The sequence below is a fragment of the Carassius carassius genome, chromosome 9 (genome assembly GCF_963082965.1).
Source record: "Carassius carassius chromosome 9, fCarCar2.1, whole genome shotgun sequence".
In the NCBI taxonomy this organism is placed as follows: Eukaryota; Metazoa; Chordata; class Actinopteri; order Cypriniformes; family Cyprinidae; genus Carassius; species Carassius carassius.
The window spans coordinates 6,395,296-6,408,693 of record NC_081763.1 but is presented as its reverse complement, the minus strand read 5'-3'; the positions used below and the strand labels follow the sequence as shown (position 1 = coordinate 6,408,693).

The window sequence follows — 13,398 nt, the reverse complement described above, 5'->3', positions numbered from 1 at the left end:
TTACAAATACAAAGAAACTTATTTCTTCAATGACAAAAATATCCTCCAAGTACAAACTAAAACATTTCAAGTACAAAAAAAAATCCTTCAATTAAAAAAAAAATCCTTCAAATACAAAACAAAATCCTTCAAGTACAAAACAAAATTCTACAAGTACGAAAAACTGTCACGTGACTTTTGGCACTAATTTTTCACCTTTCGCCACACGCAAATGCCTTCAGATCCACACACATGCTAGTAAACTGTCATGTAATTTGCACTCCACAACAGCAGGTGGCGCTGTAAGGGACTTGCTTGGCGCCGTCACCGACATGGAAACAGAAGAGAAGAAGAAACGCTAGCGTGAGGGACATTTTGAACCATAGACATCATATAGGATGTCTATGTTTTGAACACGATGAGCGGCCAACAGGTGAGTTTCCAGTCATTGCTGGTGAAAAATCAGCCTGGTGATCACCCCGTGTTCCACTGGTGAAAACAACCGCCTCGCTATACATGATCCCACTTATTACATTGCTAACTACAAAATAAATAAATGATTTGACAAAATATTGATTTAAAAATGAATTTATTGATTTTAAAAACGGTTGTATTGCTTCCGCTAAAGAAAATAGTCCGTTCCGCGTCCATATCAACAGTCTGTTTTCATGGCAAGGGTGTGTTTGGACCTCCAAATCAACCCTGGTCTTCTCCTGCTAGTGTCTAATAGAATATAGAGGCTTCATTCCATGTCAAATCAGTCAGAATCCAGGAAAGTGGTTGCAGCAACATCTCAGATGAAGAGTTTTTCTATATTATGTTTGGGTCCCAAAACCAAGGCCTGTAAAAATATTCATATTTTTGTCAGTCCTTGAGAGTGTCATTTTTATAGTATCAAAAACACTATCAGAGAACCATGTTTGGGCATTAATATCTTAAAGTGTTATTCATAGCCTCACCAAATTTTGCAGGATGGAAGACAAACATTTTCTTAGTATAACTGAACCAAAGTTTGTACTGCATGCCTATTGAGATTCTACAAGGCCCTAGATTTGGGTAAATGGCTAAACCCCTGATACTGAGGGTATTATAAACTCATTTTCTGCATCCATATCACACCAGCAGGCTGTCAGCATAGATGGGTGCTGCATTTTTTTAAAGCTGTAAATTAGGACATAACCTGCTTGTTTAACCCTTGCTAAAAAGAACCATATGCATGAAGTATGTGCGAAGATTTTATTTGAATTAAAGTATATTCAATCAGTTTTAAGAATAAACTTGGCAATGGGTTTGGCAGTGGTCCTTGAGGGAGGTTCAAGGGGGGGGGGGTATATATAAATACACACACACACAACTTTTTAATTCTGACTTTTTATAGAAATAGACTATTTTTCCACAAATTTCTTTATAAATTTTACCAAAAATGCATCCCATTGACATTAATTTGAACATAAATTGATAAAGGAAGTATTCAGTCTCAGAATTAATATTGTGTATTTCTGGTGTTTGTTACAAAATGTTATCAATTGTGGTCTGGGTCCTTGATGTAAAAATGTTTGAGAACCACTGCCCTACATAAACACTTTACATGTCTTTTCAGGGATTGTACCTACCACATTTGGACTGGGAGGACAGTGGCCTGCCTGATGAGCCACACCATGGTGTCACTGTTCCTGAGATGGGCGATGTACTGAGTGATGAACAAATGGCAGCTATAAATCCCCTGGGACACTCCCAATCACATGGCTCAGACATCTACCTACTTACTGTGCAGTATGTCCAGCACTTACTAGGCTTACAGTAAAACATACTCAGCAAAGGACCTGATTCAATGCAATTGTAGCACAAATACAAAAAGAACACTTATTTACAGAACAGTGCCCCTGCTAATAACTGGTTTGTAAGAGATGTTACAGTTACACAAATAAATATTTCTGAATCAGTGAGGTGGTCTAATGTTTGATTTTTCTCTGTTTAATTAAATCAGACCAGCAGACATGCCCCGTGTTAGGACTGCCAGCAGCAGCAGGAAGCATAGCTTTCCTCAAGCAGTGCTAGCAGCGGACTTTAAGACTTTCAGCTCTCTTAATGTCGTAATGAATGTTCAAACCAAACACATGTAGATTGTATTATTGTTTTATTGTAGTGTGAATACAATCTTAAAACATCTGGGGGGTTGGAACAACCAAAAAAAAAAAAAATACAATATCTTTCTCTTTTTTTTTTACTATGGGGGACCTGGTTTTCTCTTTCTTAACCAACTTGTGCAGCTCTGTGAGTGCATCTAAAATGCCTTTTGGGATGAGAACGTACTCGGTTACTAACGTAGCCTCGGTTCTCTCTAGAAGAGGGAACGAGTACTGCGTCTTAGCTAAGACGCTACGGGAAAAGTCTCTTTTCACGATACACTGAAGCAAAAAATTATCCTTAATTTTGAATTATTGTAAAGCGCATTTGCAGCAGCACATAGCCATAGGCGAGACGTCTCGCTCGCTCATTGGCTGCTCTGCGGCAACTGCATAAGCCTATCGAGCGTAGGCTGATGCAACATCAGACCAATGAGACTCCATGCCACTTCCCGCCGAAACGGGTGTGGCCTAGCCCTATAAAGGGAGCTCGAAAAGGCTGATTCACCTGATTTATTTCATCGCCGAAGCGAACCAGAGTGAATCGTACGCACGGCCTTCTCTTACGAGAGTTCTCTCGTACTGCGTCTTAGCTAAGACGCTACGGGAACCCCATGTAAAGCGCCGTGTGTGCAGAGATCACACACCAATAAACCTGGAAGCGAAGCCCAGGATTTACAGTGCACAATCTTTAGAGGGACTCACAGAGAGTCCTAGAACAGGAGGGGGAACCCTCTGTCCCATATCTAGCAGCGTCCGTAGACGCGGCAATATTACATCACATATTCAAGGCAAGGCCTGACCAATGTGGGAATGTGGGTCTTATGCAATACTACCCATATAACAGTCGGCAGCGCATCGCGCTTGCGATCTCAGAGTTCCAATCAGGACACTGATTCAACTATACCGACAACAGCTTTGCTTGCAGAGCGGGAACCTCTAGGTTATAGAACCTGATAAATGTAGACGGCGAGGCCCATCCTGCCGCCATACATATATCCTGTAAGGAAATCCCACTAGACCACGCCCACGATGAGGCGACGCCACTTGTGGAGTGTGCTCTGACACCCAGTGGGCACTGAAGGCCCCTGGAAGTGTAAGCTAACGCTATAGCGTCAACTATCCATCTGGATAGGCTCTGTTTCGAAACAGCCATTCCCTTGGAACGTCCACTGAACGAGACAAACAGCTGCTCAGTCTGTCTGAAGACAGCAGAGCGAGACACATAAGTTCTTAAAACCCTAACGGGGCAAAGAAGACTTGAGTCTCCATCCTCTTCTGACACCGACAGGGCAGACAGGGAAATAACCTGAGCCCAAAACGGTGTGTTGAGGGATTTCGGCACATAACCGTGCCTAGGTTTGAGTATGACTCTTGAGTCATTAGGCCCAAACTCCAAGCACGTCGGGCTCACCGAGAGCGCGTGCAGGTCACCCACACGCTTCACTGAAGCGAGAGCCAACAAGAACACTGTCTTGAATGACAGATGTTTGAGGCTAATTGTTCAGATAGGCTCGAAAGGGGAACCTTTCATGGCCTCCAAAACCGTCGAGAGGTCCCATACAGGGACTGACGGAGGTCTGGGAGGATTCAGCCTCCTAGCTCCTCTAAGGAAGCGGATGACCAAATCGTTCCTTCCTATTGACTGACCGAGCGTTGTCTCAGAAAACGCTGCGATAGCGGCCACGTAAACTTTGAGCGTGGAGGGGGCTCTTCCCTTATCCAACAGCTCCTGTAGGAAGGAGAGAACCTCCGTCACCTCACAACTAAGGGGTGAACATCCCCGAGCTGTGCACCAGCTGGAGAATACTGACCACTTCGAGGCATATAACCGTCGAGTCGACGGAGCTCTAGCCTGAGTGATAGTATTTAGCACTACCACTGAGAGATCAGCGGGTAACCGTTGAGCGCCCACACATGGAGGGACCACAACTCCGGTTGAGGGTGCCAAATCGAGCCCCTGGCCTGCGAGAGGAGGTCCCTCCTCAACGGCACTGGCCACGGGGCAGTGTCTGCTAACTGCATCAAATCTGGAAACCATGGTTGGTTCTTCCAAAGTGGTGCTACAAGCAGTGCTGAGCATCTTGTTTCCCTCACCCGTTCTATCACCTGCGGAAGGAGGGAGACGGGGGGAAAAGCATAGAGCGGGCAGCACGGCCATCTCCGTGACAGCGTTCCGCCAACCTGTACAGGTTTCGGGACCTGAGACCGCCCTGGCGATTTATGTAGGACACCACAGACATGTTGTCCGAACGGACTAAGACTTGGTGGCCCTTGATTCGGGGACAAAAGCGCGTCAGCGCGTTCTCTATCGCCAGCATTTCCAGTAAGTTGATATGTTGTAGCTTTTCCCGTTCTGACCACAGGCCAAAGAACGGTCTGCCCTCGAGCAGCGCTCCCCATCCCGAAGTGGAGGCGTCCGTCGACACCACTTTCACTTTCGAGGAAGTCCCCAGGCTTACACCTGATTGGTACCAGTCGTTCGCTGTCCAGGGTTTCAAGGCTGTAACACAGCTCTGATTGACCTTGAGACGCAACTGACCGGATATCCACGCTCTGCGCGGTACTCGCGCTTTCAGCCAGAACTGCAAGGGGCGCATGCGGAGCAGGCCCAACTGAAGAACTGGTGATGCTGAGGCCATGAGACCTAGCATCTTCTGAAATTCTCTGAGCGAGAAGGCCGCGCCGCAGCGGAGAGAGCTCGCTGCGCGCTCAATGCCCAACGCGCGCTGTGGAGACAGCCGCGCAGTCATGGAGCGTCAGTCCAGAGCTATACCCAAAAACAGTATCGTCTGACTGGGGTTCAGCGAACTCTTCATCCAGTTAACACTGAGACCGAGTTTCTCGAGGTGATCGAGTAAAATGGCCCCGTGTTCCACGAGCTCTGATCGTGATTGAGCCAGAATCAGCCAGTCGTCCAAATAGTTCAGCACTCGCATGCCTCTGAGTCTGAGAGGAGCGAGCGCTGTGTCCATGCACCTCGCTGTGTCCACGTAAACGTACGATGAGCCATGGACGAGCCGAACGGCAGGAATGTATACTGGTTTGTCTGGCCCTCGAAGGCGAATCTCAAGTATCGCCTGTGACGTGACGCTATGTGTATTTGAAAATACGCGTCCTTCAGATGTATCAACATGAACCAGTCTCCTCTGCGAATATGCGCGAGGAGTTTCCTGGTTGTAAGCATTTTGAAACTGCATTTCACCAATGCTTTGTTTAGCTGTCTTAGATCCAGTATGGGCCTGAGACCCCCGTCTTTCTTGGGCACTAGAAAGTATCTGCTGTACAGCCCACCTTCGCTTTGAGCTTGAGATACAGGCTCCACAGCCCCCTTGCTCAACAGTTTTGATATTTCAGCTCGAAGTAGGTGTGCTACTTCTGTTTTGACCGTAGTTTCGACGCGCGCTAAAAAGCGCGGAGGGCGTTGAAAAAACTGTAGCGAGTAGCCTCTCTTTATAATGTCTAGCTCCCAATCCGAAACCCCTGGAAGCGCTGACCATGCGTCTGCATGAATGGCTAAGGGTTGGATGTGAAGCGGGCTCTGTTGGCTGGGCAACGGCAGCGCTTCGACTTGCTGTAACACGGGCGTTATGCCTGTGACATTTGAGGCGGGGAGCGAGCTGATCACAGCGGGCAGATCCCCCACGGTGCTTAACCGAGTGAGGGAGGGCTGAGCGGGTCCCGTGGGACTCGTGCTGTCTGTGAGTAATTGTGGGCTGTAAGCGTGCACATTTACTGCTTTCGATTCGCTGTCTGTCTGGGCAGAGCGAACGTGCACTGGTTTCGTTTTTACAGAAACCACATGCCGTGTGTGACATAGTGTTTGTGGGCACTGAGGAGTGGGCACGTTTACTATGTAGTGCGGGCAATCGACCTGAGTCGCTTTTATGAACAAATTAACAGTAACTTACTGGCAACAATTATCCAGTAGATGCTGTATTTCATTCAACAGTACAATTACTGTAATACTAACTACAATAAAGACAATACATTTTTTACAGTGCAATACACACACGATTGCAAAAACATATGTTTTTCAGGTTATCTCCAGGTAATAAATAAATAAACCATATGAATAATGCAGTAATGACTTACATATAATTTAGTATAAAAACTATGATATATTTCCTGCCTTATTCTGTAATAAAAATGGGAAAAAGGTGTTCGTAGTAGACTTTATATACCAATCATGAAATTGTCATTAGGAACAAAAATAGTATAGCCCCTTGCTGCAACTAACATTACTTCCAAAGGCTACAGTACACACAGCAATATAAACAACCGCTGTATATGCTATCTTCACGTTGTTCTTGTAAAATAATAACAATTTAAAAATAAGTAAACAAGCACACTGCTTCACTGAGAACTTCACTTACCGGCAGCCGCAAACGTTTTATTGAAGATATTAGTGCGCTTAATTACTAAAGGTGTCTGAATGTGAGGGATCATCCTGGATGAGATCATCAGGTGAAAGGTCATCATGTGGATAATTTACGGCTAAATTATTATTCATCCATTTTACTTGGGCAGGCCTTCACAAAAGGGTGTTTAAAAATATATATATAATAAATTTCCTTGACAAAAGGGCACTTTGGGCATCAAGGGGAAAAGCGGCTGGTGCTCAAGCACCCACTGCACCCTCCTCTGCACGTGACTGGGACTGTGCCACGTACAAATGAAATTAAAGCAAACTTATTTTTATATTGTCCAAAGTAAAAATCTAAATAAATCACTTTTCTAACTGACAGATAAATCGACATGGGTAAATTAGAGCAATGTGGGACACCTACCTGAAGTTTGTGATGTAGTCATGTAATAAAATGTGAATTTAAACTGTGAAATTACATTTTTAAATAATAAGAAATGTCCTACTTTACTCATTGCTTTTCAGAAAGTGGAACATCATGATTTGGAACACAAACCTTTGTGTTTCAGATGATGAAAATAATGATCTTAATAATTATTAATAATAATAATTACAGAGGGATTTCACTTAGGTTTAACAAAAAGTGAAGATTTCTGAAATGTATGCATGGAATTATTGAATAACACCAAAGTCTAAGAATAAGTTCTACAGTCTCTGATAATACCCCCACTAACTGAATTTAGTAGGGCTTTTAAATAATAATAATAACATAATAATAATAATAACACTAGTAACAAGATGATTTTCATGTTGCTAAGCAATAGTGATTGCTATGCACTGAGATGGTTACTAGATTGATGAATTTGTATTTTAATAGAGTTAACAAGTCTGGATGACAGACAAGTTTAAAATAAAATATCTGACACATCTAATGTTTCAACACTCTCAGGACTGACAGAATGGATTGAGTCATTCATTCGTTTGTACATCCATCATTTGTTTATTGTTTATCTGTTCATTCTGTCAAAAGACTGCAAGGAGTCAGGTTGTAAAAGGAGGTAAGACATTGTTTAATTATGTCTTTATTCATCTTCAATATAAGCCTGGTATCCAAGATGTGGATTTTCATCTACATATTTTCTAATGTACCAACAGGATATCCTCGCTGTCAAATTTTCTTCAACAACAAAATCCAGAGCAGCCTAAAGAAAAAAAGAAAAGAAAAAAGATGTTCATCATTGAGTCTCAGGAAACAGCAGAACCTGAAGAGCTGAGGATGCTGAAGCGTGCTCTCGCCTTTGCCAGATGTGCTGCTGCACCTTTACCCCTGTGTGATTCAGGAACCTCTGTAGAGATCAGCTCCACCTGCTGATCCTCACTGAGAGAGTATTTCAGGACTGCACTGCTCACTGCTCCTGATTCAGTAATATTATTATTAGCCTATTATTGTTGTTAACACAGTTACGGTACATGGAATTTGATTTGAACCTATACAGTACGTCTAATAACCTAAAGTGCTGACTAACTACTATTAGACAGCGCGTTATGATTCAGCGGTGTTTTGATGGTCAGAAATGCTGTGTAAATACGCAGCTGAGTCTGAATGTCAAAAAGACATGAAAACGTGCTTTTCTCTTACCGCCGCAGTCAAGAGTCACTGTGAAACGCTGATTCTGTCTATCGTGTATCACACTTGTGTTCGAGAAGTTTGTAGATGCTCTGAGCCGCTGGCTGTTGTTAAATCCTCGACTGAACCGAAAGATACATTTTTGAGACAGTATGTATCGCGCCATGATGTGACGTCACCGAACAGAGCAGGGCAATAACAGCAGAGGGCGCTGTAATGATTCAGTCCTCTCTCACATCTGACCACCACCACTCACGTGATCACATTTAAACATTACATGTGAACTTTAAATACACTGGGAAATACAATAATTAACCAGATTAGCGAATGTCGTGAAGAAAAAATTATATTGGCTTATCTGTAAATTCAAAAACATTAGATTAGAACATTAGTTTTTTTCAAAGACTGAAAGACTGAGACTTGAAAACTGCCGTTTTATTTAAAGACTACACAGGACAGTGACACCTGTTTTAATAGTATACAGCTCTAGTAAAAACCACTGTCCTTCAGTCATCGGGCATCTCCACAGCTTCAGTGTTTCTGACTCCTGCTGCCATGATGGTGAAGAACAGGTTGGGGAAGAGCGATCTGACATAGAGCGCTGCTTTAGGGATGGAGCGGGCCATCCAAATCTCCTTCTTCTTACTGCTCAGAGTCTTCAGGAGCTCAGATGCCATCTCTTTAGGGGTCACACCAAGGGAGCTGGGTTTGACGTCTGCAGTCAGTGTCCAAACAGAAAGTCCAAGGCAATTTAGCAGACAAACAAACAAGATGTTCTTTGCTTTCTGTGCATTATGAACTGTCAGTCTATAGTTCACTCACCTGTCCACACAGATTTAGCTGTGACTTCATCCTCTGAGTGCGTGCTGGGAGTTTTTATGAAGGTGTGGTTGACAATGCTGACAGTTATCCCATATTCCTGAACCTCAGCCCGCAGACAGTCAAAGAAAGCCTGAACGGCATGCTTGGAGGCCGCATCTAAACAATGCACAACATCTTACACTGACAAAGATACATAAATTCAAGACATCTTCATATATTTATAACTGTTGTTTAGAGTTATGAACATTAAGTTTATATTCAGTATCATCCAGTGAAACTAGGCACAGGAACTCACAGGTGGTGCGGAAGGGCATCGTCAGTTTTCCCTGAATGCTGTTTACTAGAAGAATGTGACCTGTTCTTCTGGAGATCAGTGACGAGAGAACACCTGTGACGGTAAATATCTAGTCATGAAACTCCTCAGGCTGATAGGTCTTTTACAAGCAATCTGCTAATTTTTTACATGGCACGAGCAGATTGGGCCCCAGTTGTATCTTCAGCCAGTGAGATACTCAACATTTAAATTAAAAATAATTAAAAATGCTTTAACACAACACAGTTGACAGCTGTGGCGTTTTACCCTTAACCAGCGTGATGGGCCCAAAGTAGTTCACATCCATGACGATCCTGTCCATCTCGAGGGACAGACACTGTACAGGAGCCTTCACCTTCATACTGCTGTTGAAGATGAGAACATCCAGACAGCCGTAACACTCCAGGATCTCAGAAATCACCTCAGGAACGCTCTCCATGTTACTGAAGTCCAGCTCCACTAGTTTGGGCGGAAACGTCTGAGCAGGAAAGTTAGAACTGAATCAAGTCACGCTGAACTAGTCTTAAAAAAATTAATTGCTAAATGTTTCAGACAATCTTCATTCAGTTACTGGTGATGATGCACTCACAAGTGTTGGATCTGATTCACTCATCAGCTTCTCAGCTAGAGTCTCCAACTTTTCCCAGTTACTTCCACAAAGGATCAGTCTGGCGCCTCCAATATGGAAGAGTGTTGCACATTCTACAAAGATCGCAATGTAAACATCTGAGTTAAACATCGAATATGCAATTCATCTGCAAACATGGCTCATCACAGTCTTTCAAGAGCATTTATTTTAAGCCTTCTGCACACTGCACGATTTTAGCAATCCTATAAGATCATCGTTTTTCACACTGTGTGACATGGATCTAATAAACTTGCATGTAGACTGTACGATGAGGACACCTATTGTAGGCTATGATGCGCATTTCTATAGAGGAATAAAACATCATTAGCATGCGCTAGTGGTAAACAAATGGAGCATAATGAATCAAACTTTTTGTATTTTTTTTGTGTGCTGAAAAAAAGTGGAAGCGGCAAAAGAGGAAGGAATAAGAGCTTGAGGTAAGCAGTTTTATGTTTTAGTGCCATGTCATGTTGATTTCATGTCGCATTTTTATTGGTTGGTGTGTAAATTTGGGTGGTAACTGCAAAAATATTGTATTTCTGACACTGACAGAAAATTATTGTAAATTATTGTATCTTTGGTCGCAAGACTGTGAGAATGGCCGTCTTTGAACCTCTTTCACTGTACAACATAAGACCATGGATTAGGAGCCACGATCCCCACGATCACAGAAATCGACACAATTTTTTCATCTTTTGTCTGGGACAGCCGAAAATCATGCAGTGTGTCTCAGGCTTTAGAGGAGGCCAGTCTGTCATTCCAATCCTGTACTACATTCTCATGTCCTTACAGTATATGTCTTAATATATTAAACATACAGTTTTTAATCCTGCCAGGTTGTGACTATTAAATTTAAGATCATATTTTTAAAAAATGGATTAATTTACCCTTTTATAGACATACTTCCTTAATTTACAGTATAGGCATATTGATTTTTAAGTTACAGATTTGCAAAGGTACTGCACTGATAGCAATGATCCAGTTGTTCTGAAAGAGCAGCACCATTTCCAAGTGTTGACAGCGAATCCGTAATCAGCACCACTTTGTTCCTCACAGTTGTCTTGGCTAAATGCCTGAGTATCAGACTGTAGAGACAGAATACACCAGCTGCGACCGCCACCACTGAGAGCACAAGCCAAACTGAGGTCACATCCAGCCTCTGAAATAGACATCAAAACAGAAAAATCTACAGAAAAGTCAAGTTGCTTAATGGAATGATTACAGAGAAATCATCTGCTCACACTAATGTCATTCCAAACCAGTATGACTTAATGAACGTCCTACTCCTTTCCATAGAATGGATTTTTTTGTTTTTTAACCACCATGATTTCCAAAGCAATTCATAAAGTTCAAAAATCACCAACAAGGTAGTTCACTTAACCTGTGTCCCACAAAAAGAAAGTCAAACCGGTTTAGAACAACAGAAGAGTAAAAGATTTTAAAATGAGTCATATAACTGTGAACAATTTGCTTCAAATTTCTTTTAAAACACAGTTTCTTACCGTAAAGTCACTAATATCCATGGTAACGCTAGACCCTAGAGAAAGAATATACATTAATTAAATATAATCTGAGTTTAGGTCTCATCTAAACCTGTCTATAACAGGACAGATTGAGACCTGATTAAAAGCATATAAGATTATAAGGTCTATCATAAGTCTATCAGGATGGCTTCATGGCTTCATGTTCAAACCATTTGAGAAAAGCTCTAAATATATTCCAGCCTAGAATTAGCCATGGATTCTCATCCTAAATATGGATTATTGCTAGACTGACTAAGAAACAAACAAAACAAAACATAACAAATCATTTTCAGACATTATTAACAGCACTGCAATAACATGTTTTAAACACAGAACATCATATCAGCACCACTAGATACAGTCCACACAACTAAAGTGCTCAAGTGTTATTTATTCTTCATTACTTACCACTAGCATGAGTCTATAAGCACCTCTGATGTAAACGTCTGTTTTTCAGCATTAGGCATCAGTGGTTGTGATCGTCTTCACTAGTGTTTCTGCTCACTGCACAACTCTGAACAGCACACACACACACACACACACACACACACACACAAATGGTAATACTGCAGGGTTTGAGTGCTTTTAATAGCTCACAGCTGAAGCCGTCCTATGTTGTATACATAGCCGCCGGAGTAACTGTTGTTGTGTTTCTGGAAGTAAAGCGTAAAATGGCTTGAGTCTTTAAACTGAGACTGACTTAATATAAACTGAGCAAGCCCCAATTAATTAACCATATTATATGTACAAAAGCTAAAACTCTGACCTATTATTAATTGGAGACCAACTGGAAGAAAATCTACAATCTGATGTGTCTACATTTTTACAGATCACATCACTAGACTTTTCAGTTATCACCAAAACACCAGTAAGCAGTTTCAACCATGTGACCCTCTTCCTGTGTTTAAGGGATGCAGTCTCACCACTCCTGATGAATTATACTGGGACAATTAGTTGTGATTAAACAAAGATTACTGGGGTTTGTTTTACAACAAACATACGATTTCACTGATTCTATCTCAGATTTTCTCTTTTAATTCAATGTGTTACTTGTTGTATCTTTGAAATTAATTGTGAAAATTACTTGCAATTTCTGAATGAAAATAAAAATTGAAAGTAAATCCTACATCAATTTTCACCTTTTATTTTTATTTTCTTTCATTGTAGATGTTCTTAAGTACAAGTTTTTAATTCATTGGGAGAAAAAGTGTAGCAGTCAGCTTTGTATAAATAAATAAGTAAATATGTTTTTTCCTAATGCATTCAATTGTAAATAGTTTTTTTTCTTTTTCTTTTTTTTTTTAGGTGGGGGGGGGGGGGGGGGTATCTAGTAATTATAATGTTATACAGTATGATTGAAGATGGAACAAAATATTCCAAGCTGAGTTTGACAGAAGCAGTTGAGGTATTTGGTGATTTTGCAGCCTCTTGTTTTTGTATACAAGCAATTGGAAAATTACATTTAGCCAGAAATAAAGAATACTGTGATGTTGTAGATATTTGAAGCACCTGATTTTTTTTTCTTTCTTTCTTTTCTTTTTTTTTCTTTCTTTTTTTTCTGCTAACCAGCGTTTAATATAGCAAAATGTTTACTGTCTTTTCTATACAAAATGTTTTGCCTTTACTAATGTGGTATTGGTGATTATTGCAGAATTTTTGTTTGGGAATTAATGATGACCATGCACATGACATTTATTAAAGGTATTCTAATTGGGTTTAAAAAGTTTATTTTTTGGCTATATAAGGATAAATATGTATCCTTAGATTTAGCTTGACTATTATAAATAGAAGGTGTTATGCAACCATTAATAGTAATTAGATCAAATTTATTTATGTTTAACTGAGGTCTAAACCTCTGGAAAACAGTTTATGCGATTAATTGCTATGGGAACATTAGAAGCATATCCATATGAGTTATACTCTCTACGTAATTTTGATATCTCAGTTTGTGTAATTAAACAGCTATAATTATTTGTTTCTTCCTGCTTCGAAGTAACAAAAGTGTAGACCAATC

General features: G+C 41.2%; 2 protein-coding genes across 2 annotated transcripts; both read right to left on the bottom strand.

Moving 5' to 3' along the window:
• Positions 1–7,530: 7,530 nt before the first annotated feature.
• im:6904045 (protein NATD1) lies at positions 7,531–8,311 on the bottom strand. The gene is made up of 3 exons (XM_059557191.1): positions 8,111–8,311; positions 7,768–7,886; positions 7,531–7,673 (listed from the first exon to the last, which is right to left on the bottom strand). Exons 1-3 carry the CDS (start codon positions 8,262–8,264, stop codon positions 7,554–7,556), a joined length of 393 nt encoding a protein of 130 aa, XP_059413174.1. The 5' UTR covers positions 8,265–8,311; the 3' UTR covers positions 7,531–7,553.
• A 205-nt stretch (positions 8,312–8,516) lies between these two features.
• dhrs7ca (dehydrogenase/reductase (SDR family) member 7Ca) lies at positions 8,517–11,909 on the bottom strand. Its single transcript, XM_059557190.1, has 8 exons — positions 11,793–11,909; positions 11,364–11,398; positions 10,864–11,020; positions 9,823–9,935; positions 9,501–9,711; positions 9,216–9,308; positions 8,921–9,076; positions 8,517–8,813 (listed from the first exon to the last, which is right to left on the bottom strand). Exons 2-8 carry the CDS (start codon positions 11,382–11,384, stop codon positions 8,605–8,607), a joined length of 960 nt encoding a protein of 319 aa, XP_059413173.1. The 5' UTR covers positions 11,385–11,398; positions 11,793–11,909; the 3' UTR covers positions 8,517–8,604.
• Between the last annotated feature and the right edge of the window lie 1,489 nt (positions 11,910–13,398).